At 40.8% G+C, this 24,222-nt stretch overlaps 5 protein-coding genes and 1 long non-coding RNA gene across 8 annotated transcripts; 1 reads left to right on the top strand and 5 right to left on the bottom strand.

The window, feature by feature from the left end:
• Positions 1 to 331: 331 nt before the first annotated feature.
• On the bottom strand, positions 332 to 2,124 carry LOC114442110 (pyrin-like). The gene is made up of 3 exons (XM_028415382.1): positions 1,991 to 2,124; positions 716 to 989; positions 332 to 632 (listed from the first exon to the last, which is right to left on the bottom strand). Exons 2-3 carry the CDS (start codon positions 978 to 980, stop codon positions 469 to 471), a joined length of 429 nt encoding a protein of 142 aa, XP_028271183.1. The 5' UTR covers positions 981 to 989; positions 1,991 to 2,124; the 3' UTR covers positions 332 to 468.
• Positions 2,125 to 3,409: 1,285 nt separating this feature from the next.
• On the bottom strand, positions 3,410 to 5,258 carry LOC114442090 (pyrin-like). Of its 2 annotated transcripts, none has more exons than XM_028415375.1 (3): positions 5,125 to 5,258; positions 3,851 to 4,124; positions 3,410 to 3,767 (listed from the first exon to the last, which is right to left on the bottom strand). In XM_028415375.1, exons 2-3 carry the CDS (start codon positions 4,113 to 4,115, stop codon positions 3,604 to 3,606), a joined length of 429 nt encoding a protein of 142 aa, XP_028271176.1. In that variant the 5' UTR covers positions 4,116 to 4,124; positions 5,125 to 5,258; the 3' UTR covers positions 3,410 to 3,603. The 2 variants fall into 2 exon arrangements, with proteins under 2 accessions (XP_028271176.1, XP_028271182.1); XM_028415381.1 differs by having other exon boundaries at positions 5,144 to 5,244.
• Positions 5,259 to 5,997: 739 nt separating this feature from the next.
• On the bottom strand, positions 5,998 to 7,646 carry LOC114442125 (uncharacterized). The gene is made up of 3 exons (XR_003671317.1): positions 7,428 to 7,646; positions 6,796 to 6,946; positions 5,998 to 6,692 (listed from the first exon to the last, which is right to left on the bottom strand). It is a non-coding gene; the product is annotated as an uncharacterized LOC114442125 (long non-coding RNA).
• Positions 7,647 to 8,387: 741 nt separating this feature from the next.
• Positions 8,388 to 11,676, bottom strand: LOC114442079 (pyrin-like). Of its 2 annotated transcripts, XR_003671308.1 has the most exons (5): positions 11,486 to 11,676; positions 10,955 to 11,184; positions 9,988 to 10,350; positions 8,946 to 9,219; positions 8,388 to 8,860 (listed from the first exon to the last, which is right to left on the bottom strand). XR_003671308.1 is itself a non-coding variant. In XM_028415359.1 (3 exons), exons 2-3 carry the CDS (start codon positions 9,208 to 9,210, stop codon positions 8,682 to 8,684), a joined length of 444 nt encoding a protein of 147 aa, XP_028271160.1. In that variant the 5' UTR covers positions 9,211 to 9,219; positions 9,988 to 10,349; the 3' UTR covers positions 8,388 to 8,681. The 2 variants fall into 2 exon arrangements, 1 of the variants encoding a protein (XP_028271160.1); XM_028415359.1 differs by lacking the exons at positions 10,955 to 11,184; positions 11,486 to 11,676 and having other exon boundaries at positions 9,988 to 10,349.
• Positions 11,585 to 17,123, top strand: LOC114442046 (intercellular adhesion molecule 1-like). Its single transcript, XM_028415318.1, has 7 exons — positions 11,585 to 11,833; positions 13,600 to 13,798; positions 14,881 to 14,956; positions 15,679 to 15,817; positions 15,892 to 16,224; positions 16,305 to 16,535; positions 16,727 to 17,123. The coding sequence occupies exons 1-7, from the start codon at positions 11,779 to 11,781 to the stop codon at positions 16,795 to 16,797; spliced, it is 1,104 nt and encodes a 367-aa protein (XP_028271119.1). The 5' UTR covers positions 11,585 to 11,778; the 3' UTR covers positions 16,798 to 17,123.
• A 774-nt stretch (positions 17,124 to 17,897) lies between these two features.
• LOC114453137 (ubinuclein-1-like) lies at positions 17,898 to 23,370 on the bottom strand. The gene is made up of 13 exons (XM_028432871.1): positions 23,127 to 23,370; positions 21,972 to 22,076; positions 21,796 to 21,894; positions 21,545 to 21,685; positions 21,377 to 21,459; positions 20,706 to 21,291; positions 20,544 to 20,614; positions 20,230 to 20,359; positions 20,003 to 20,127; positions 18,907 to 18,990; positions 18,688 to 18,831; positions 18,563 to 18,613; positions 17,898 to 18,492 (listed from the first exon to the last, which is right to left on the bottom strand). The coding sequence occupies exons 1-13, from the start codon at positions 23,343 to 23,345 to the stop codon at positions 17,898 to 17,900; spliced, it is 2,433 nt and encodes an 810-aa protein (XP_028288672.1). The 5' UTR covers positions 23,346 to 23,370.
• Between the last annotated feature and the right edge of the window lie 852 nt (positions 23,371 to 24,222).

Here is a 24,222-nt window from a genome sequence, read left to right as displayed (position 1 = left end):
ACACAAAATAATACAAACAGCCAGACAACGGTATGATAGAAAAGTCTCACTAAACATTTTTATGTTGGGAAGACATTAATCAATAAAGTTTTGAGAAGACACTATCTATTAAGAATAAATTACATTCTTCATCATTACATGAGGTAAAAAATATTTTATTACAAATTCATGGGTAAACAGTGTCTTGGTATCCACATGCCTGGATAACATGTAAAGCATGATAGTAGTAAATCTCCTATCTGCAAATATTTTAATGACTACAATGTGCACTGAATTTACCACCACAGGACATATATATATATGTATATATATACATATATATATACAGTACATATATAAAACTCTGAATTCATAACCCTGAGCTGCTGGATGTTTATACAGAGAGATACAAAGAGATATGGTCTCACTGTGTAAAGAACAAATGAATGAAACCTAACTTCTAGTTGACCTGCCCTGAATTCATTCATTTCATTCATTTGGTTTGTTGATGGTTATATTCCACGCCCCCACCGTGGAGCCACCGTGGACCATCGGGGCTATGATCACTCCCCCTTGCTGAGCTGATATTGCAGGTGCAGCAGTAGCAGGTGTCACAGCAGGAGAAGAGGTGGAGGGTGCAGATGTTTCCCTCGCTGCAGGAGAGAAGAAGGACGTGCAGAAAATGAGTATATGTGAAGAAGGTTTGTAATAAATAGTTTGTTTTAGGTGAGTGTACCTGTGTGTGCTTTCTTTAACTCTTCTGCAGCACTGTTCATCCTCATGTTCCTCAGGATTTTGACAGTAACTTCCACAGCCAGCTCTTCGCCATAGCATTCTATCATCTTACTGACAGTTTCAGGCCGGAGCGCCTTCTCCAGACGACTTTTGGGAATGGGTTCACAGCTGTCCAAGACCCTCATTGAGAGGTACCACTTAAATGTTTTGAAGTACTCATCAAGCAGGTCTTCCAGAGCACCAAGGAGCAGCAGTGGAACATTCATGTCTGCTTACTGAACAGGGAGAGGAGAAGTTAGTAACTGTGGAGTTCTATCTGTACTAAAACTGATCAATGTTTGGACACATTCTGGTACATCACTGTGACATCACAAAACAATATGGTGGATGTGATATACACTCAATAGTGCACTATACAAATACTTCAAAATCATCATACAATTATGCATATTACATTATTATAAAAATGATATATACTATAATAATAATATATATCATTACTTCTCCGGACTGGTATTTTTAGAGGCCGTCGTTTCCCCTTAAACACATCGTACATATTTAAACTCATTAGGGAGTGCTGCTGTGGCTTATTTATCACTGAACCATGTCTCACTCTCAGCATTTGTGGCATTTATAATATTAAAGATGTTTATAATGATTATTACCAACACTTGTGTGGTACATACAGTTAGCCATGTTAACATAAATTACACTTGTGACACAGAATCAGTCTAAGCAGCAAAGGAAACTTACCAGAAATTAGACTAATATAATTTCTGTATTATTATAATAACATGTCAGCACATTGTCAGACATTTTAATAGAAACATTAACATTATTAGTACTTTTATTGACTTTTTAGTGTTATTTTTCTCCTGGGGGGAACAACATCCGTTCAAATACAAATTCAAACATTTCCTCTGGAAAATGAGTTTGTGTCCATACAAGCTCAGAATTAAAAGGACGGAGGACACAGGGCCTACACATGAGACCAGGCCCTGCTCCAAAACATCTGTGCTGTGAAAAGTCAAACCTGTCCTAGTTTACACTAGGCTAAGACTCTTCAAAAGTTTCAGGACCGAATCGATCGATCGGTCTCCTGGAGTTAAAAAAATCATCCACGCATTATTCCAACTCCAACAAATGGCTCCTGGTGCGAGTAAACACCACAGACCGAACATCAGGTAGATGATTAATCTGCAGATCCACTTTGTGGAAGTGGCGCCACTACACCACAATCAAAGAGTCATTAAAAAGACCACAACAGAGAATTTACCGTTAATCCAACCACGCACCAGATGACACAGAGCCTGCAGGCGAAATCTAGAAAATGGCGCAAACCAGCGGGGTACTTTCGATTTCTGCGCTTTTTACAGGAAGTGTGCATCCGTCCAGTGCCAAGCAGCAGATGTGACACAGAGGTGCTGTGAAACACGCAACGAAAATATGATGAAAAGGGGGGGGGGGGGGCACAAAAGGAGAATGTGGACTTTAAGGTCCGTGTGTGTGTTGTTTTCCATCTCTAAAGTGGATGGCTTTTTTACACCACAATTTGGTTTCTTGAATAAACTTTCCACTCTAAGAAAATGTGTTGTTTATTATTTTTTTAATGTCCCTGGCCTGTATGGAAACATGGACATGAGTTGCTTATCACCGGTTATCCACAGACTCAGAGTGGCCACACACAGATGTAGAAGTTCAGGTGCAGTCAGAAGAAAACAAAAAAGGAGTAAGACCTAAAGTTCCAGACCCAGGATCACATACTTCACAAAGCGTTCCCTGGCTTCTTATAAGAGAGAGAGAGAGGAGCGACACCCTCTGGTGAAGACGTGAACTACATGCAGACATATTTCCACTGCGTTTATAAACTGATGGTTAGTTTTGGTGTTTGGTGCTTTTGTTTATGTGCACCAGGATTAGGCTTTGCAGCATTTGTGCATATTTGGTTCGGTTTTGGGTAACAAGAAGAGAGGAGACAACCTTAGGCCAGATGTCTTGTTCCATTCAGAACCTTCAAGCTGAAAATGATAGCAATAAATAGCTGCTGCTGTAACATTTAGACTTATGATGATTTATTTATTTAACATTTAAAAAAAACAATTTAAAAAAAGACAAAGTGTACTAATATTGCTGTAAAACTGATGTGACGTCACACACACACATTTTTTTCAAAAGTATTTTTGGATCCACGTGTTATTTTTTGAGTTCGCTACTCTCTAATGATCTTTACGATGAGTAGCAGAATTTACTCCCACCCCCATCCTCAACCCTAACCTTAGCCACATGTGTGAGCAAGCACAGTACCACAAGGATCCAATGGGAGCACACTGGCTGTCAGTCCACTCAGAGATATGACCACTACTGTTATTTCCCTGCTGAAGTTCCAATACAGAAAGCTGAATCAGTGTCTTTACATGTTAATTCATAACCCTGAGCTGTTGCTCTGAGTGTCATTACTGAGGCCGTAAGGTAAACACTGAAAACACAAGCTTCCTTGAAGGCTGTGTACTCACTGTGTGCAGTACAAAAAACAATTAGAAATTCCCCTCTAGTTGTCACATTCTGGGCCCATCTGTTCATCCCCGGTGATTCTTTTCCCTGACCCTGTAATTACAAAACCTGATCCATGTGAATTTAACTGCACGAAAGCAGCTTACATTATATTTAATTAATAATGACACCGGATGAGCCTAAGCAATATTTAAAAAGATTACATTTATTTTTCTAACATAATAGCTATTGCATTATAATCAGATTATAATCACAGATTAACATATGAACATATTTTAGTTGTGACGTTTCTTCAGTGCTTGTTTTTGTTCTGACTGACAGGGGCAACAGAACAACCTAAACCTAACTTCTAGTTGTCCTGTCCTGAATTCATTCATTTCATTCATTTGGTTTGTTGATGGTTATATTCCACGCCCCCACCGTGGAGCCACCGTGGACCATCGGGGCTATGATCACTCCCCCTTGCTGAGCTGATATTGCAGGTGCAGCAGTAGCAGGTGTCACAGCAGGAGAAGAGGTGGAGGGTGCAGATGTTTCCCTCGCTGCAAGAGACAAGAAGGAGGTGCAGAAAATGAGTATATGTGAAGAAGGTTTGTAATAAATAGTTTGTTTTAGGTGAGTGTACCTGTGTGTGCTTTCTTTAACTCTTCTGCAGCACTGTTTATCCTCATGTTCCTCAGGATTTTGACAGTAACGTCCACAGCCAGCTCTTCGCCATAGCATTCTATCATCTTACTGACAGTTTCAGGCCGGAGCGCCTTCTCCAGACGACTTTTAGGAATGGGTTCACAGCTGTCCAAGACCCTCATTGAGAGGTACCACTTAAATGTTTTGAAGTACTCATCAACCAGGTCTTCCAGAGCACCAAGGAGCAGCAGTGGAACATTCATGTCTGCTTACTGAACAGGGAGAGGTTAGAGAAGTTAGTAACTGTGGAGTTCTATCTGTACTAAAACTGACCAACGTTTTGGTACATCACTGTGACATCACAAAACAATATGGTGGACGTGAAATACACTCAATAGTGCACTATACAAATACTTAAAAATCATCATACAATTATGCATATTACATTATTATAAAAATGATATATACTATAATAATAATATATATCATTACTTCTCCGGACTGGTATTTTTAGAGGCCGTCATTTCACCTTAAACACATCGTACATATTTAAACTCATTAGGGAGTGCTGCTGTGGCTTATTTATCACTGAACCATGTCTCAATCTCAGCATTTGTGGCATTTATAATATTAAAGATGTTTATAATGATTATTACCAACACTTGTGTGGTACATATAGTTAGCCATGTTAACATAAATTACACTTGTGACACAGAATCAGTCTAAGCAGCAAAGGAAACTTACCAGAAATTAGACTAATATAATTTCTGTATTATTATAATAACATGTCAGCACATTGTCAGACATTTTAATAGAAACATTAACATTATTAGTACTTTTATTGACTTTTTAGTGTTATTTTTCTCCTGACTAAGGGGGAACAACATCCGTTCAAATACAAATTCAAACATTTCCTCTGGAAAATGAGTTTGTGTCCATACAAGCTCAGAATTAAAAGGACGGAGGACACAGGGCCTACACATGAGACCAGGCCCTGCTCCAAAACATCTGTGCTGTGAAAAGTCAAACCTGTCCTAGTTTACACTAGGCTAAGACTCTTCAAAAGTTTCAGGACCGAATCGATCGATCGGTCTCCTGGAGTTAAAAAAATCATCCACGCATGATTCCAACTCCAACAAATGGCTCCTGGTGCGAGTAAACACCACAGACCGAACACCAGGTAGATGATTAATCTGCAGATCCACTTTGTGGAAGTGGCGCCACTACACCACAATCAAAGAGTCATTAAAAAGACCACAACAGAGAATTTACCGTTAATCCAACCACGCACCAGATGACACAGAGCCTGCAGGCGAAATCTAGAAAATGGCGCAAACCAGCGGGGTACTTTCGATTTCTGCGCTTTTTACAGGAAGTGTGCATCCGTCCAGTGCCAAGCAGCAGATGTGACACAGAGGTGCTGTGAAACACGCAACGAAAATATGATGAAAAGGGGGGGGGGCACAAAAGGAGAATGTGGACTTTAAGGTCCGTGTGTGTGTTGTTTTCCATCTCTAAAGTGGATGGCTTTTTTACACCACAATTTGGTTTCTTGAATAAACTTTCCACTCTAAGAAAATGTGTTGTTTATTATTTTTTTAATGTCCCTGGCCTGTATGGAAACATGGACATGAGTTACTTTTCACCGGTTATCCACAGACTCAGAGTGGCCACACACAGATGTAGAAGTTCAGGTGCAGTCAGAAGAAAACAAAAAAGGAGTAAGACCTAAAGTTCCAGACTCAGGATCACATACTTCACAAAGCGTTCCCTGGCTTCTTATGAGAGAGAGAGAGAGGAGCGACACCCTCTGGTGGAGACGTGAACTACATGCAGATATATTTCCACTGCGTTTATAAACTGATGGTTAGTTTTGGTGTTTGGTGCTTTTGTTTATGTGCACCAGGATTAGTCTTTGCAGCATTTGTGCATATTTGGTTCGGTTTTGGGCAACAAGAAGAGAGGAGACAACCTTAGGCCAGATGTCTTGTTCCATTCAAACAAACATTTAGACTTATGATGATTTATTTATTTAACATTAAAAAAAAAACAATTTAAAAAATGACAAAGTGTACAGATATTGCTGTAAATCTGATGTGACGTCACACACACACATTTTTTTCAAAAGTATTTTTGGATCCACGTGTTATTTTTTGAGTTCGCTACTCTCTAATGATCTTTACGATGAGTAGCAGAATTTACTCCCACCCCCATCCTCAACCCTAACCTTAGCCACATGTGTGAGCAAGCACAGTACCACAAGGATCCAATGGGAGCACACTGGCTGTCAGTCCACTCAGAGATATGACCACTACTGTTATTTCCCTGCTGAAGTTCCAATACAGAAAGCTGAATCAGTGTCTTTACATGTTAATTCATAATGTTAATTCACACCCTGAGTGTCATTACTGAGGCCATAAAGTAAACACTGAAAACACAAGCTTCCTTGAAGTCTGTACTCACTGTGTGCAGTACAAAAAACAATTAGAAATTCCCCTGTAGTTGTCTCATTCTGGGCCCATCTGTTTCATCCCCGGTGATTTTTTTCCCTGACCCTGTAATTACAAAACCTGATCCAGTGACAATATTCTGTGAGCCAGTGATTTTATTCCGTGACCCAACAACTCTATTCCCTGACCCTGTGACTATATTTCCTGATCCAATGACTATATTGTTTTTCCCAGAGACTTTATTCTCTGACCCGGATATTCTATTCCCTGATCCAGTGACCTTATTCCCGGACTCAGTGGTGCCACCGTGAAGTGTCTGAACCAGCATCTCAACCTTGGTGATAACAGGCACCACAGCAGAGGAGGCGGAGGACGCAGATGGTTTTCTCTCTGCAGGAAATAAAATATATTTCCATAAAATATGGAGGTCTATGAAAGGAATATATATGACGAGTGGCTTACAATGAATACTTTGTTCCATAGGTGATTGTACCTGCGTGTGTGTTCTGTGACTCCGCTGCATCACTGTTTATTCTCATCTTCCTCAGGTTTTGGACAGCAACATCCAGAGTCAGCTCTTCATCAAAGCTCTTGGTCATATTACTCATGGTGTCAGGATGTCTTCTTCAGTTAGGAGAAGGTGTCTGTTCAGGAGTTAGAAATGGGCTGGATGTCAACAGTGATCATTACATGGGGGGGGGGGGGGGGTATTTTAGCTATTGCATTATAATCAGATTATAATCACAGATTAACATATGAACATATTTTAATTGTAACGTTTCTTCAGTGCTTGTTTTTGTTCTGACAGGGTCCAAGGTAACACAGTCAGTTTAAAGTCTAACATCATGTGTGTTTGTAGCCTCTAAACCAGCGCCTAGTAAAGATAGAGCCCACATCTTAACTGCTGATAACATGAAATGAGTTTGTAACGTTAGACAGATTGCAGCACTAAGGACGTCAGCTTCTAGTATTGGGTGGACCAGCATCACCATCATGTCCACATGCCGGTCCAGTCTGTTCAGGCGCAGAGTTCTTTCTGTCTGTCTGTCTGTTGAAATCGGCCTCACTACACCACAGCCACGGAACCAAAACTGCTTTAAAACGACCAACGAAAGATGAACTTACCGTGTGTGCAGCCGTCCACGGATAAGCCCACGCAGAGCCTGCACGCGATATGGAGAAAAGCAGTGAAATCGCGCAAACCAGAGGGCTGCTTTCGATCTCTGACGGTCTACCCGGAAGGTTCTGGTAATTCAGAGTCAGAGACTGCACAGATGACTGACGAAGTGAAAAGAGACGCTTGTCGAGGAATCCCACTATCAGACCGTAAAACCGCTCCCTGAAACTCACTGTTGGCAGTAGCGCTGGGTGCCAGGCAGGAAGGAAGCAGGTGGCTGCACCTGAGCGCAGAGCTGAAAGGAGCAGGGCGCCGATGAGAAAGAATAATCAATGCCTACAAATCTAAAGGGCACATTTACCATTCAAAGTGTTTTTATTATAATTCCAGCATTTTCTAACTGCTCCACTAGTCTTATACCTCTAGATTTATAAAGTTACTGGAAAGTTTCTGTCACCATCAAACTTCAACTTCAACACACAGAAGAGCAGCCACACACTAAAACAATATTCTCTCTTTTATATTTTATTCATTATCTGTACTTATAAAAATAACTAATCATTAAATATTGAATAGCCTACATTTGACTCGACTTAAAATAAATAAATAAATAAATAAATAAATAAAGTGTATCACAAATGTATGGTCAAATAAACAAAAATATAAAAAACAGCACAAAGTGGATACTGCACAATGTTTAATTACCTTAAAGTAAACAACAGGACACTACATAAAAAAACGGGAAAAAAAGACATTACATCCGAGTCTTACAAAATGGAATTATATAATAAAAGAGTTTAAGGCTGTAAGAATATAATAATGATAAAAATAGGCTGCTGATAACAATCCAGGTTATTGTGGTGAAGGCAGTGCATATTTAAAAGCTTTAATATTGTAACTAGAAAAGAAGTAAAATGCTGCTGCTACTTATTATTACTTATTATATTATTATTTGTACCTTGCACCTGTGTGTGTGTGTGTGTGGGGGGGGGGGGGGGGGGTGCAGAGACAGTACCTTGTGTGTAACAGCTGCATGAAATTTGTATTAAGAAATACTTCTGTATGCAGGCTCTCTATTTGTAGTAATGCAGTTTATTACAGTAGCCATAAAGAGTTGGATCAGGTCATGATCAAAGATTTGACCAGAGTCAGTGTCTGTGTACTTAACAAATCAAAACCCTGAGCAGTTTGCCTGAATATTTTCAATAGGTATAAAAAAGTAATTATAAATTCTAGGTATCCTTTTTTTGGTTTATTTGTGGTTAGTTAATGACTATATTCCCTGACCCAGTGACTTTATTTCCTGAGCCTTTGATTGTGTTTTGTGACCCACTGATCTTATTCGATGAATCCAAGGTGCCTATGCGACCGAGCATTTCTAACATGGCGATAGCCGGTGTCACAGCAGGAGAAGAGGTGGAGGGTGCAGATGTTTTCCTCGCTGCAGGAGACAAGAAGGTATATATGCAAGGAATGAGTATATGTGAAGAAGGTTTGTAATAAATAGTTTTTTTAGGTGAGTGTACCTGTGTGTGCTTTCTTTAACTCTTCTGCAGCACTGTTCATCCTCATCTTCGTCAGGATTTGGACAGTAACATCCACAGCCAGCTCTTCGCCATAGTTTTCTATCATCTTACTGACAGTTTCAAACTGGGACGCCTTCTCCAGACGACATTTGGGAATGGGTGCACAGCTGTCCAAAATATTCAGTGTGAGGAACCACTTAAATTTTTTGAAGTCCTCATCAACCAGGTCTTCCAGAGCACCAAGGAGCAGCTCTGGAACATTCATGTCTGCTTACTGAACAGGGAGAGGTTAGAGAAGTTAGTAACTATGGACTTTTGGTACATCACTGTGACATCACAAAACAATATGGTAATTCTGCAACAGAAATTGTTTTGCACTGGCCCAAAAGGTGTTTTAGTTTCAATGGCTGCAAAGCTGGCCACAACAAGATAAAAGATTTCCAGCATCTTCCAGGGGGGCTCCCAGCATTTGTAACATTAAAAATATTGATATAATAAATCATTAAATGTGTTGACTTCATATAACATCTTTATTTATATTATTTAACTACTAATAATGACACAAATGAGTCTAAGCAGAAGTTCAAGTTCAAATCTATATGTTAAAAAGAGTCTAATACCAGATTGTCAACATTTGTAGTATTATTATTATAGCGTGTACTGACTGCTGTTCTATTCTGTGTTACTGACACGGTCAAAGGTACACAAGTCAAACAAGCTGCTTTATGGCTGTAACTTTTACACATGGTCTCCATCGATACCAGGCGCCTATAAAACGGCTCCCTGTGCAAATGCTGGTGACATGAATGTGTTTCTATCTGTAAAAGTCCACCTCTGCTCTACACAGTTCGTTGGGTAGTTCGTCAGTTTTAATCATACAAACTCACAACTCGAAGAACTGGACCATTTGCAGTTCTTTATCATCAATGATAAATGGCTGATCGTTGTGTTAGTTCTTTGATCCATTCATTTGATCCATTCATCGCACCACCACCTCCACAGGACCAAACCTGCTCTAAAATGACCACAAAAGGAAACTTACCGTGTCTGCCGTCGCCCACAGATGAGCTCACGCCGAGCCCGTGTAGAGAAACTACCTCAAACCAAGGGGGCTACTTTCGATCTCTGCGAGGAAGTTTCCGGGAATACAGAGCCAGAGCCAGGGGCGCTGCCTACTCACAGTCAAGGCAGGCAAAGCATTGGGGCCCCAGTCCGGGGCCCCTTCGAGGGCTGACCAACGATGAATCACTAAGGCAGTGATTGTGGCAGTAATGACAAGTTTGCAATGACAGTGGTATGCAGGCGCAGACTCCCTAAAGGGGCCCCTACCCTCACCTCTAGCCGGGAGTGTCTGACATCCTGAACAAATGAGAGTCCGAGCGTCAAAATGAAGAGAAGTCATTACCTGTGCGGCAGTGGAAAAAAGAAGAAAAATGAGGAAGGGGAGAAAAGAAAGCAAGAAACTGGTGACTATACACTGCTGATCCTGCTGTGATCTGCAGTGACTCATTTGCCTATAGCAGGCTGGAATTAAAAACAGCTAACTTGGACAATACTTTTTCTTTACTTAGCAGCTTCACTGTCAAGATAAAAATGTTAAATTATAGAATTTATATACAAGAAAGGTGCATATGGGAGTTTTTGTGCACTGTGTTAGTGGGGTGCATTTATTGATCTTTTATTGTTCTGTATTAATTATTTTTGTTCTTCAGAATTCTATTTCTATTAAGTTTTTAATGTTTAAATTATATTTATGAAAAGATACTAATGTGCACTTTTGAAATAAAAAATGTTTATATTTCACATTTTTTTTATCAGATTCAGGTTATTTCTTATCTAAGCACCCCTACACTACAGGGTGTGGTAAGCCAGCCCTATCATTTTTGTTTAGTCTTAAAACTCCTTATAAAACATCATCAAGTTTTTACATCACACTGCGTTTCTTATATTATAATGATCTTTGCCCGATAACTTGCTCAGCCACTGTAGTTGAACTCTTATCAACCAACCTGTAAAGTAGGACAAACCACACCAGTTCATCACTGATCTTCTCTGTTGTTTGCTTCAGTCTGCGTGATGCCGAGCCATAAAGTTTCATTAATGACTTACATGTGAACCTTTTTGTCATGTTCAGTCTGAATCATGGAAGGATGGTGTCACATTAGCACATCACTGTATTAGCACCTCGCCTGGATTCTCATGACATCTCGTCACATCAGAAGATGTCACTGGCACCAACCTGTAACAAAGAGACACAAACATATAAGAAATCAGTGAATGAAAGCAGCACAGGTCACACACATAAAGCCTTTAAAACTAAAACAATGAGTGAAGTCTGGAGTGATGATGTCAGTCCCCACACTACCTCACCATATTTGTACATCGTTTAAGATCATTGGCAGTTGATCAGTTATTATTGTGTCTCTATTAGTGACATCCTTTAACATCTTCATTGAACTGTATTGTATTCTCCAAAGCTCCACTCCTCTTTCTCTCTCATACACACACACACACACACACACACACACACTTATTCTTACCCTCCATGCAGCACTGCACTGCATTATTCTTGACCCTCCCTTCCTTCCTCTTTTGATATACCAACAGAGAACGCCCATGGCGAGTTGTAGAGGCCAAAGCAAAGGAACTGCCTGATCATCAGCTTCAGACACACTGAAACAGAACACACACACACACACACATTCCTATAAAAACCCAAAGCAGCCTGTGTTTTCTCAGAAGTCTCATTCACTGCCAGCATCAGCCAGCTATTAATGCACGTCTGACAGAGACGTCATATCAGAAGGAGGTAGTTTCCTAAACCTGGTAAAGGATGTGTGCCGCTGGATGGCCAATCACACTTCTGCTGTTTCGCCTCTTCGGCTCAGGTGAGTGAACTCACAGCTTGATACCATTGAGGTTAATGTTTGAGCAAACAGCCAAACAGCCATTTACTGATCAGATCAGCAGTGAGATAAGACATAAAAGGCAGAAGTTTAAATTACAGTTGCAGGTGTTGTGGTTTGAGGTTATAAATTAAATTGACTGTGGTAAAGTGTTTTTATTGGATATATAATCTAATGGAATATGTGTGTAAATATTTGTGACATTTGGAGCTGATTATGATGATAAAAAGTCAATAAATACCAGCACTCAGTTTTATTGACATTTGTATGACTTTCCACTACAAAGGGGAACGTGACACCTTCTATTGCTGCTGAAAACTAAATACAGGGTTAGGATGAAGTTCTTTAAACAATTCAATCCCAGTTTTAGAGAGTTTTGACAGTATTAAACTCTATGGCTGAGACTGGGATTTCTCTTCATCCAGCCTTTTTTTTGTGGAGTGACATGTGGGAAACATAAATTTTGACAGCCTTCATGCCTACTGTGAGTGAGATCATCCGATAGGCAGGCTCAGCCTCAGGATTCAGAGGAACAATGGTCAATTCAAAAGAGGAGTGAGTTCTTCTGACTTGGGCAGGGTGTCCTTCCTTCCTCAGAGGAACATGCTGGGTGTATTCAGTGAGCTATGGAACAATGGTTTACAATAGATCAGCTAAAAAGAGTATTATTATGCGAGATGGCAAAATTCAGCTGACCCCAGCCTGCAAAGCAAAGCTTAGAGTAAAAGTACTGTGTTTCGAAATAGACAAAAAATGATTAACACAACTTAACTTTTATGAGGTATTATGTGCATATGTGTTGCAGATATATATTCTATCAGGCTGTAAGGATGCGCACTAGCTGACCTTCCAGCTCAACTGACCCCTGCCTGTATTATGTAAAGGACAGGAGAAGATGAGCCACAAGTTCACACAGCTTGTGGTGCCAGGATAAATATGAAGAGATACACCACATTATTCAAATGGCATCACAAACCCAAAGTGTGTGAAAAAGTCCTTCACAGCCTCCTGATTACTGCTAAAATATCTTATACAAAACTGTGCCATAAACCGCATAAAACATGGACTAAATCCAAACTGAGTAAACAGTTGAAATGATGGGAATGATGAGCAGTGAAGCTGACTCAGTGTGAAACAATGTTCACTCTCTTAGTTACATAATCCAAAATAGTTGCAGCTGGAATAGACACAGCTGGCTCTGATGACTACCAGCACATTTTAAGAGAATAACCACTATTTTAGGAACTATGGTGTTGGATAAAATCTGTCAGACTCTATACAACAGTGTCCCTAAAGATTTAGACTCCAAAGATCCAACTAAGACAAAACGTCACATAAGATCCATTGAAAACAACTGCTGGGCATCATTTTCTCTCTAAAGGTTACTGTTTCGTCTGTATAGACAGCACAGAGGTAACATGACAACCACTGATGACATTACAGTGTCCTTAACATTAAAGTTCATGTCAAAGCTTAGGCATGGAGGAGACAGAATGACGCTTTATTTATGCTACTGACAGATAAAAACACAATAGAAACAAAGGAATGATCACTATTGTTTAAAATGATCTCTGTAAGAAAACTATTCAAGGAAATGCTAAAAGATAATGATCATTAGATACCATCTGTTCTGAGCATTAAAGGTAAAAGGGAGGGAGACTTAAAGTTCTATTTGCTTAATGTTTACTTATCTAAGTGACTTATTGTGTCTTGCTTCCTGTCCCCCCCGACCACTCCTGTGACCTCAGCTACCTCATCCCCTGTTTCCATGTACACACCTGCTCCACCTCTTCCATCACAAATCTTACCTCCCACTCCGTCTCCAAGGCGACACCCGTCTGGACCTCCACCTTCCCTCAGTACACCATCCCCCTTCTCCACTGTCACCAGCACAGAGTCCACAGAGAGCTGTCTGCTGACGGTGTACCCCTCCACCCTGGTGGTCAGGTATGGCAGGGATCAATGATGGAAAATGATCAGGCCAATTCCTTTAAGTTTTGCTGTAGACTGAAAACATTTGGGTTTTACATCAAAAGGTGAGTATGAGACAAGACATCAACATTTCAGCTTTATTTCCATGTATTTACATGTGGATCTGATGCACAACTTAGAAGATAGGACCTTTGGTGTGTCCAGTTACATTGATTATTCAAACAATAAAGAGAGAGAGAGAGGATCTGCTCATGATCCCAAACACAAAAGCTCATCTGTGAAACACAGCAGAGGTAACGTCATGGCTTAGGCTTGCATGGCTTCTGCTGGGACAGGCTCATTAATTGTCACTGATGATATAACACCTGGTGGCAGCAGCAAAAACACACCGCCAAAACAACAACAACAGGAGTTCATCAGGGCCAAGAAATGGAGGGTTGTAGACTGGTCATTGTCATTTTCTGTACTTAAACCCTATACAGCATGCAGTCCACCTGCTAAAGAGGACACTGAAGGGAGTAACCCCCCCCCCCCCCCCAAAAAAAAAATTACCAACAACTAATTATGAATTCTGTTTTCACTTGAATCTACTTTGAGCCTGTCTGTTCCAGTTCTTTTGCTGACATGAATCCTGTGTGGGTGCAAATAAAAGGTGCTATCTTCTAAGTTGTGTATCAAAAGCTGAAATGTTAATCTTTTGTTTTATATTTATCTTTTAATGTGAATGTTTTCAGTCTACAGCAAAAAACAGGAATTGGCCTCACTGTTACAGTACTTCTGGAGAGGACTGTACACTACATGATACGCAGTGTATGCTGTAAATACTGTGTTAACTATTCCAAGAAATGATAACATTAGTTTAAGGCTGATTGAAAGGACATTCTAACTAGCAACCCATTCTTCTCTGCTTGTGTCACCAACACTGGTCTGTTTGTGGTGATTACTTGTGTGTATCTAAAATAATAATCCTCTCTCAGGCCTGTGTCATTCAGATATGTGACTTATTTTCAGACTCTCTCCTCCCCATTGTTCTAATGGCACCTGGATGTGCTCTATACAATAAGTGTCAATTAATCATGTTACCTCTGCTGTCACAGGTTTGGAGATCCTGTCAAAGCTAACTGCTCTATACAAAGGAGTGGGTTTCCCCTTCTGGGCTGGGAAGCCCCACTGGTGAGTGGAATTCATTCTGATGAAGGACCACCGCCGAATCTTATTATTTTTATGTTCCTATATATTTATATCAGACTTATTATTTCTCATAAACTCAATCACAATTTTCTTTAAACACATCCAAAACAAAGACAATTACTAACATTCCATTCATCCTCTGAGGTTGTAGTGTATTGCAAAATACCGCATGATATCAACAAAAAATGCACTTACTGGCTGCAGCAGCTGTAACCTCCCCGGTGTGCTCTGGATGTGCTGTGTGTAGAGGCCTACACTACATGCACAGGGAGGCCTGGGGAGACTCTGGCCTTCTCTTCCTGCATCTTCTTATTGTTCTCTCCCAGGCAAATGTCCCTTTACACTGAGCCCCTCTCACAGAACATCACAATGTTTTATCCTATGTGTTAGTGGGTTTTACTTTAGAAACTTTAAGCCACAATCTGATGTGGCTACCTTCAAATTAGAGGTATGAACCCCTTGTCTGTTGTTGCCAGTTAAAGACTAGATGAGAGCATCCTTCAAGCACAAATCATGCCCTCTGTGTTTTTCAGTTGCCGCCCATATGAGCAATGAAATGTCAAAGCAAAACTCTAAAAACTCAAGACTGGACACTCTTATACCCACAAACATAGGATTTATAAGTTTCATTGTACAGGTGTATTTAGCGCAGGGATCTGTTTAATACATTGCTTAGGGTTACCTGTGATCTTTTGTAACACCAGGGCAGTCCTGAACCTATTATGGGACATTTTCTGGTCTGGACCGTGGACAACATAACTATGTGGAGGATCAAGCCTGTGTGCTATGCTGTGTCTGACCAACAAGGAAACTGCTTCGTCAGTCTTCCTCTAACAGTCTACCGTGAGTTAATTTCCTCCTTTCAGACATGTAAAAGTTTCTGTGAGGTTCATTTTTCCATCTTTCTGTCTCCACAGAGCCTCCAAAAAATGTGTTCATCAGCTTTGTTAATCAGAGCGGTGTGCTAGTTACAGAGCATACGCTGTACACTCTGCAGTGCACAGTTCAGGAAGTCGCACCTGTTGCGAACCTCATTGTGACCCTCTACAGAGGAAAGACAGCAGTGGGTCAATTACAGTCCAACAACGACACAGAGATACCAGTGACAGAGACCTTCACTTGGGACGTCGTCTTCAGGAAAGAAGACACTGGAGTCCACTACTGGTGTGAAGCCAAATTAGAACTGGGACCTGAAGGACCACAGCCCCCTCCAGTGGTGACATCACAAAAATTCAGTGTCGCTGTCCAATGTAAGTGAATCCAATGGTGGCACTCATTCTTCTTGAATAGGCAACTTCCTGTCACCTAGTTACTCATTTTCTTCTCTCAGTTGGTCCACAGCTCATTTGTCCTGCAAAACTTCCAGTAAGGGAGGGAGAAAGTCTCAAATATGAGGTGATGGGAAACCCTCCACCCACAGTGACCTGGTTCAGAGATGGAAAGAAAGTTGCCCAGCCTGCAAATTCAAGCAGAGAGATGTCTGGAAATTATACGATAGTAGCAATAGGATTTCAAGGAAAAAGGATTTGTGAGGTGGAGGTGGAAGTCCTCGCCGGCAGCGGTAGGTTTACGCATTATTTCCTTTTTCCACACCCACAACAAAATGCTGAAAAGCATTATTTTCTATTGTCTTCTATTGTCCTGACTCCTGCTTCCACTTGCTTTGTTCAGTTATCTTGCTCAATCAAAAAGGAAAGTTAAAGTTTAAAGTCATCATGTACTCATGAAAGTATTTCTTCTTCCTCTTTCTAGGAACTGCACATGGGGGTAATGGACTTTTCTTATTGGTGGCCCTGCTTACTCAGATCATCAACTGGCTGTAAATTGTTGATTTTATTTGTCTTACTTTGGATGAGCTGCTCCTGCTTTGGTTTGTTGGTAAGGACGTATTGCTTCATGTGTTTTCTTATTTCAAAATGTTGCTGAAAGCAGATGAAGTTCTTTTCAGAGCTTCTGCTCAGGTACATGTTTTTATGTTAAATGACATTTCTATGTAATCTGTCTAAAATGTAAAGAGTTCACATTTTTTTCAGACTGAAAGCTGCTGTATACATTCACATTGACCATCTCTATAGTTACTTAATCACTGTCATCCAGGTCTGTGTTCTCATCCAGATGTAGGTCCCATGAGACTTGTTTTTGATGCGTCTTTGCTGTGTGCCTTTTTCTTTCTACATTTTAACACTGCAGAGCAAATCAGCTGTGGTATTAGATTTAATCAAGTTGTGCTCTCACATGATACAATCAAAGACACAAGATTATACATAAAAAGGTGAGGTAAGGCCAAAAACATATTTTGTGGCAATCAGTGCAAAGATGTGACCTCACAAAGTAATACTCCAATGTGCATGTATGAATCCAGACTGACTAGTGCCCTAGTAGAATAATAATGTGTAAATAATACTTAAGCGAGGTTTTGGCCATTTTAACTGTACACTGCTTACAATAAACATGAAAAAAGTTCTTTTTGGTATAGTGTATCAATACTAAGCAGAAAATAACACTGAAATCATTGTATATAATCTTTTTATTTAATAATTGAAAGTAAATCATTTAAATTACAAACAAGGTCTTTGTTAGAGAAGTGATTGGCAGGCAAACTATTACAGGTAGTGCCTGGATGTCACATCACTTGTCTCAATCATTGGTCAAAACATGAAACTCCTTTATAAACAGAAAGATGACAGAGACCACACAGCATCAGCTGAGAAGCTCAGCTTGTGATGAAGACAAGACAACATACTATTTTATTATCAAACTGCTGACTAATGTCACACTACTGCTGTCATTTATTAGTGCATCTACAAAGAAGATAAATAAGCCAGTGTGTCACTTTATCCCAGTCACCAGACGCCAATATTTAGTTCTTAAAGAATGCTCTTATTGGTGACAGTAACACAAACTTACTGTGCATGCAGCGCTGTCACTGTATAACATCAGCATTCCCAGAAACAGTCTGCACCTGTCTGGGATTCACCTGTATGATATCACCAGTCTGCTGCAGCTGAGGCAACACCACCTGACACACCATGCTCATTGGGAAATTGATGGGGCTGGACTGAGGAGGTGGAGGGGGAAGAGGAGGACTTTTGGTGTCAAAGCTCCAGTGCTGAACTGAATGCCTGTACTTTGCAACAGCTGCTGTTAGGAGCTCCTGGGAAACTGTCAGGGATTGCTCCCGAGCCAGCGCTTGATCAGCGAGGAGATCCAGGGAGGAGCGAGCGGGAGCGGGTGTGACGCTTCCTGGAGGTTCGTCTGACTGTACAGTCGTAGGATTAACGCCACCCAACTCCTCCATCTTTTTAACCTGTGCATTTTTCAAAGCAACGCCCTCTGTTGGCACACCTCCCAGTGTCACAGGATCGCTGGTGTCTGAGCTTTGGATAAAGACTCGATCTGGTACTGGGGATAGCTCTCCTGTCAGAGGTGCAGTTCCATGAGGACTGTCAAAGCTGTTTGACAAAGTGGAAGCCCCACTGGTGGTGGGCTGCTGCTTGTCAGATTTGGCCTTTTTTACTCTGAGTACACATGAGAATATGTTGGTATACAAATTATAGGTATACTCAAATGTAGAGGAGCTGTACTCACTGTAATGATGTAAAGAGGCCAAACAGTCTCCTGCTCTCCTTTATTAGGACTCTGAAACAGTTAACAGAACACATAGGTAAAGAAAGTTGTGTTTTCATGACTGAGTTTGTATCGGTCTCGCATACCTTGATTGCATCCACCCTTTAGGCCAAAGCGGTTTGACCTCATTGTCTAGGAAGGCCTTGAGATGCTCCTCAACCTCTTGCTCTCCTTTTTTGTCCTTTTTATATTTGTCCATTTTTGCCTTCAACACATTGCCCAGGCACTGCCTGCATGAAAGAAAACAAACAGCTAAATATTCTGATCCCTGTTTTCATGTGTTCAGACAGGAAACAGTCTCCGACCTGATCTCCTCGTTCCATTTGAAGAGCTTTTTAGGACCGCCTTTCTTCCCACCTTTCTGCTCCACACTGTCCTCCTCTGTGGCCCTGATGTGAATCAAACAGGGTACACCAAAGCCCAGTTACATCGTCATGTATAGAGTGATCATTATGTTTTTTATACGTCTTAAAAAACAGAGAAATAACTTCTCTAACAGCAACACTGAATTGATTCCAATTTTTTTCTGTGAAATAACAAAAACATACATCATCTTATCATAGTGGGTCTTAGTATTAGGCAAATATAACTTTAGATAAATACCTAAACTTATTTCAGCCTGCCTTTATCTATTTAGCAGAAACAGTCCAATAGCTGTTACTGCTTCCATAAGATTTCATTTGGGCTGCTAATAATCATCCCTGGATGAATTGATCGTCAGCAGGTGTGTGAGGAGAGAAATCTATAGAAATAAAACTGAATTGAAAAAGCACATAACAAAGAACAACACTTGTGGAACAATGTCCTATGGACAGATCAGACCAAAGTGGAGTTTTTCATTCTTAATGTGCACACACTGCCTCATACACACTGTCCACCACAGCACTGGAGGACTGATGATTTGGACTTGTTTTACAAACACAGGACCTGGACACTTTTCATTCATTGAGTCCAACATGAACTCCTCTGTACACCAGATTATTCTAGAGGCAAAGTGAGGCCATCTGTCTGACAGCCAGACCTTGGAGGAAACTGGGTCATGAAACAGGACAGTGATCCAAAGCACAGCAGCAAATGAAAATTCAATGAATCAGAGTTTCAGTCAAAGTCCAGACCTTAACCCAATTAAGAGGACTCTGCATAAGTGAATGCACAAAATTCCCAATTGTCTGACTTTAATTAATAATGGCACAGTGTAACAAGTTATAACTTGTTCTACAATCAGATCATTTAGTATTGTTTTTACACAAATGGCAGGTTTAACATCTTCTTAGTGGCATTTTTATCATTTTGAAGGATTGCTTAAGTAATAAACCACAACACAATGGATTAAAGATTAATCATCTCGATTTCGCTAGTAATTGATTTTTGCTAGCCTAGAGCAAATATTAAGGAACTTACTTTGAAGTCTTAACTTGTTCATATGCTTGACAGTCTTCATGGAAACTTGTAATCTGCTCAGGCATGGATCTTCCAACGGCCTCCTTCAGTTTCTGCATTAGATCTTCCACGTCAGACGGTTCCTCCTGAAAATATTCATAAGTAGTGACACATGCAATCAATGGCACTTGCAAACAAACCCCGTTACCTCTAACAGAGATACAACCGAAACACAAAAACACACTCACCACATGTGCAACGAAAAGTTTCTTTACACGTTTGAGGATTGTATCCCTGCTGCAGGGAAGGAAAGACGACAGGTGTGTGTACACCTTGGAGCGCAGCTGGCCGCTCTGCTCCCGGCACTGCAGCTCAATACTGCAGACACAAGTGAGAAGTGAACAACACAATGTTCGACATCATGGAGGAAGAACAGGTCAGCCCTGCTGGTGTTACGCTCTCTTATAGAAAAAGCACAGTGGACATTTTAGGACAACACTGTTTATTTGACCCTTTCTAGGGTGACAACAAGACAATGTGCAGCATTTGTGTGATAACTCACTCTAGTAGGATTGAGTTGATGTTTGGACTGAAGAACTTGAGTTTTGACTCCCCTTCTGACGTCTTTGCAGCCTGTAAAATTACTGAACATTATCTGTGCATCCATCCTCCATTCAATGTGTCAACATCTACACGGACATCTTTACTTCAAAAAAAACCTTACTGCAGTGAGTTTTGCGATGCTTTCTTCCAGTCCTGGGGGAAGACCCTCTGGCAGGGGGGCACACTGATGTGATGCTGTAGAACTGGCATCAGACAGGGGCTGGGTTTGTTCTGGAAAACTCTTCAGCTGGGAGGTATTCTTTGTATTTGGTGCTTTGACATCAGTGCTTAACTGGGTCTGATCATCTGTCTTGGTTTGGAACAGCTGCGTCTCTGTTGCAGATTGAGGAAGTGATTTTGGCGACAAAGTCTCTTCACCAACGTCTAAGAACGAGTCTAAGTCGATATCAAAATCCACTGTGCTGGCTGCTTGGAAAAGAGCGTGGTCATTGGTTGAGCCGATTAAACTGAGGAGAGGGTCGGCCATCACAGAGCTTCCACCCCCTGCTGCATCTGCCGGGAACAGAGGGAGTGTGGCTGCACCCATAACAGCAGCCGCCCTCTGGTTTGCCATCGCCAGCTTCTGTCGTTCCCTTTCCTTTTCTTTCTGAAACTTTTTCAGCATGCTGGTGACACTCAGCATCTTGGCTGCCTTTTTCCTCTTTTTGTTCTTCAGCTCATTTCTCTGCCCAGTTTCAGACAAAGTGCTACAAGATAAGACAAAGTTCTTCCATCACTGTCAATCTGAGTCTAAATAAGAGGCAAAGCAGAACAAACAAAGGTCGGCCTCACCTTGGATCCACATTCAAACGTATTCCACCTGCTCCACACTGCTTCTTCTTCGGCTTATCCTGTTTGCCATCCAGTTTACGTTTCTAATGGTTTGGGAAAAAAAAGCATTAGACAGCACTGCACACTCAACACGTCAAAGTCTAACAAATTCAAACCGTTGCTGCTTACTTTATTTGGCTCAGCTGTTTTTTCTTCTCCTGTGAAGTCGTCAGTCTCTGTGTCGGAGGTCTGGCGGAACTGCAGTATGCCTGAGTTCACGTAGAATCCACCAAATTTAGTTGTGATGGAGGCCGGCACAAACTCATCATACTAGAGACCATCCAGAAGTGATAGAATATTTCAGCGTGTGTGTGTTAAAAGCTGCCGATATGACCTCCTCACAGTTCTGTAGAAGTTTAAACATGCATCTTAACACTCACAGCCTCAGTGTTGTCGATGAATGAATCCTCATCATCGTAGCCATACCCGATATCGATCAGGTCCTGAATGCGGTCCTGTTTTTTCTTGGGTTTTTCACCCTGCAGAGAGAAGATGCAAAATACTGTTGCTAAATTTTTTAAAAGGCATCAAATCAAACCTTCAAAGGGTGGCTCACATATTTCGCCTCCAATTTTCTTGCCACGGCAGCAACTTCATCACTCTCTCTCCTTTCCTCCTCTTCCAGTCTGCTCAGTGGGGGCTTGTCCTTGGATTGGTTAATCTGGAATAAACAAACTTTATAAACCTCATACAAAAATAACAGAGAGAACTTTAAACTGATAAAGAGATATGTATGTAATCACAACAATGTCCACATTTCTAATTCAGAGATCTGAACTATGGTAGCTATAAAAAAGAGAGATCATCTTGTTAAATATCTTAATAACACACCATCAGGTTTTAATAAAAATCAATGAAGCCTAAATACACTCAACAAAAATATAAACGCAACACTTTTGTTTTTGCTCCCATGTTTCATGAGATGAAGAGGAGTGGACCAACATTCCACAGGCCACAATAGACAATCTGATAAACTCTATGCGAAGAAGATGTGTTGCACTGCATGAGGCAAATGGTGGTCACACCAGATACTGACTGGTTCTGAGTCCCCAGACCGCCAATAAAGCAGAAACAAAATGCACATTTCAGGGTGGCCTTTTATTGTGGGCAGTTTAAGGTACACCTGTGCACTAATCATGATGTCAGATCAGCATCTTGATGTGGCACACCTGTGAGGTGGGATGGATTATCTCAGCAAAGCAGAAGTGCTCACTATCACACATTTAGACAGATTTGTGAACAACATTTGAGAGGAATGGTAATATTGTGTATCTGGAATGAAGTTTAGATCTTCAAGTCCATCTCATGAAACATGGGAGCAAAAACAAAAGTGTTGCGTTTATATTTTTGTTGAGTGTATTTGATCTGAGCAGCACCTCTAAATGAGAAGTTGTTATGACACCTGTTGGCTCCATTGGTTGGTTTAGTGTAACGGTCACAGTTAACTCTTTATATCATGCATTAGGATTCCAGCTTGATCAGTATGAATGTCTCCCATCACCCTGACCTTCATGTTTTCCAGACAAAACACACACAAACCAACAAAGCTAACTCCTAATAACCACCAGACATGATATTAAATTCACTCGCATCACTATAGCAAACATCATTAAAGGCCTGAAAAATGCTGACACAGCAAGTTTGGGAAGCCTTTAAGTAGCCTACATAAAAACAAACCAGAATGCAAAGTCCAAGTGTGATTTAGTCCCACCTTGTTGCCAATAAGCTGAGTATAACTGAACTCAGGGAAGCTCCGTTGGTCCGGCTCAAACAAAGTGAGGAGGAGCCGGACTGTGCTGGTGTCTGAGCCGCTTTCTTTCTCCTGCAGAACTTCAGCCTGAGACTTCTGGAGCGAACGTGAAACATCTGAGGCTGTAGGCGGAACGTCACAGCTCAGAGTGGTGAACGGAACCCTGCGGGACTCAGCCATCACGCACGCTCGGTACTTTGGTTAGAGCAGGGAGGGGTGGGGGTGGGGGGGCACGGAGGGTTTTAATTAGGTACAAATGGGCGCAGGTGTGCGCGCGGCCTTCAGCTCACAATTAGATACATGCGTCACCACGCACTGTGCGCCACCCCCCCAGTTAAACCACTGAAGAAGAAATGAAAGCTTTGTTGACAAAACAGTTGACAATACACAGGACTAACTGGGCGTCAAGTGAAAACCATTCGTTGGTTTCTTGAAAAAGTAGTTACACAAATTAGTTGGGTTTAGGTTTGTCACATGTGCAAGAAAAGTAAAGTCAGAGTAGGTTAAGATTTGGTCCCCAAATGTAGTTGTGGAAAAAATACAAACATTATATTACATTTTAAAAAGAAGTTTTGTTTCCTTTCATAATTCTTAACTTTTTAGTATATTAATAATGCATGTAAATACATTTCACTTGGTCAATGTAATTAAGCATATTACTTTTAAAACAATTGTTGGGACTTAGTTTGATTGCTGTTGCTAGGCAATCAAACTGTTGTTATTCACCCTTTCTTCTTTATTCTTCCGTATGTTTTTTTTGGCGCAGCGTATCTTCAGCATACATTGGCCGATTTAAGCCATTCAACTATCAAAATGTTCATCTCACAGAGGACATTCCGGGTCAACTTCAAGTTTAAAAAAAAAATGTTTAATTGAGTTCATCCACATTTTTTGTTGTTTTGCGTAATAGGTCCTGACTTAGTGTATATTTTTTGAAAAACAAAACAAAAAAACCCTGTGGTTTACCAGAAGAGGGCGACACCACACCACTGTCATGACCACTCATAAAGTCATATTACTGTATTAATGTGACTTTTTATATTATAACCTTGTCACT

This window comes from Parambassis ranga, chromosome 1 (genome assembly GCF_900634625.1).
Source record: "Parambassis ranga chromosome 1, fParRan2.1, whole genome shotgun sequence".
Taxonomy (NCBI): domain Eukaryota; kingdom Metazoa; phylum Chordata; class Actinopteri; family Ambassidae; genus Parambassis; species Parambassis ranga.
The sequence above is the reverse complement of the archived record's forward strand: the minus strand, read 5'-3'. Positions and strand labels throughout refer to the sequence as shown.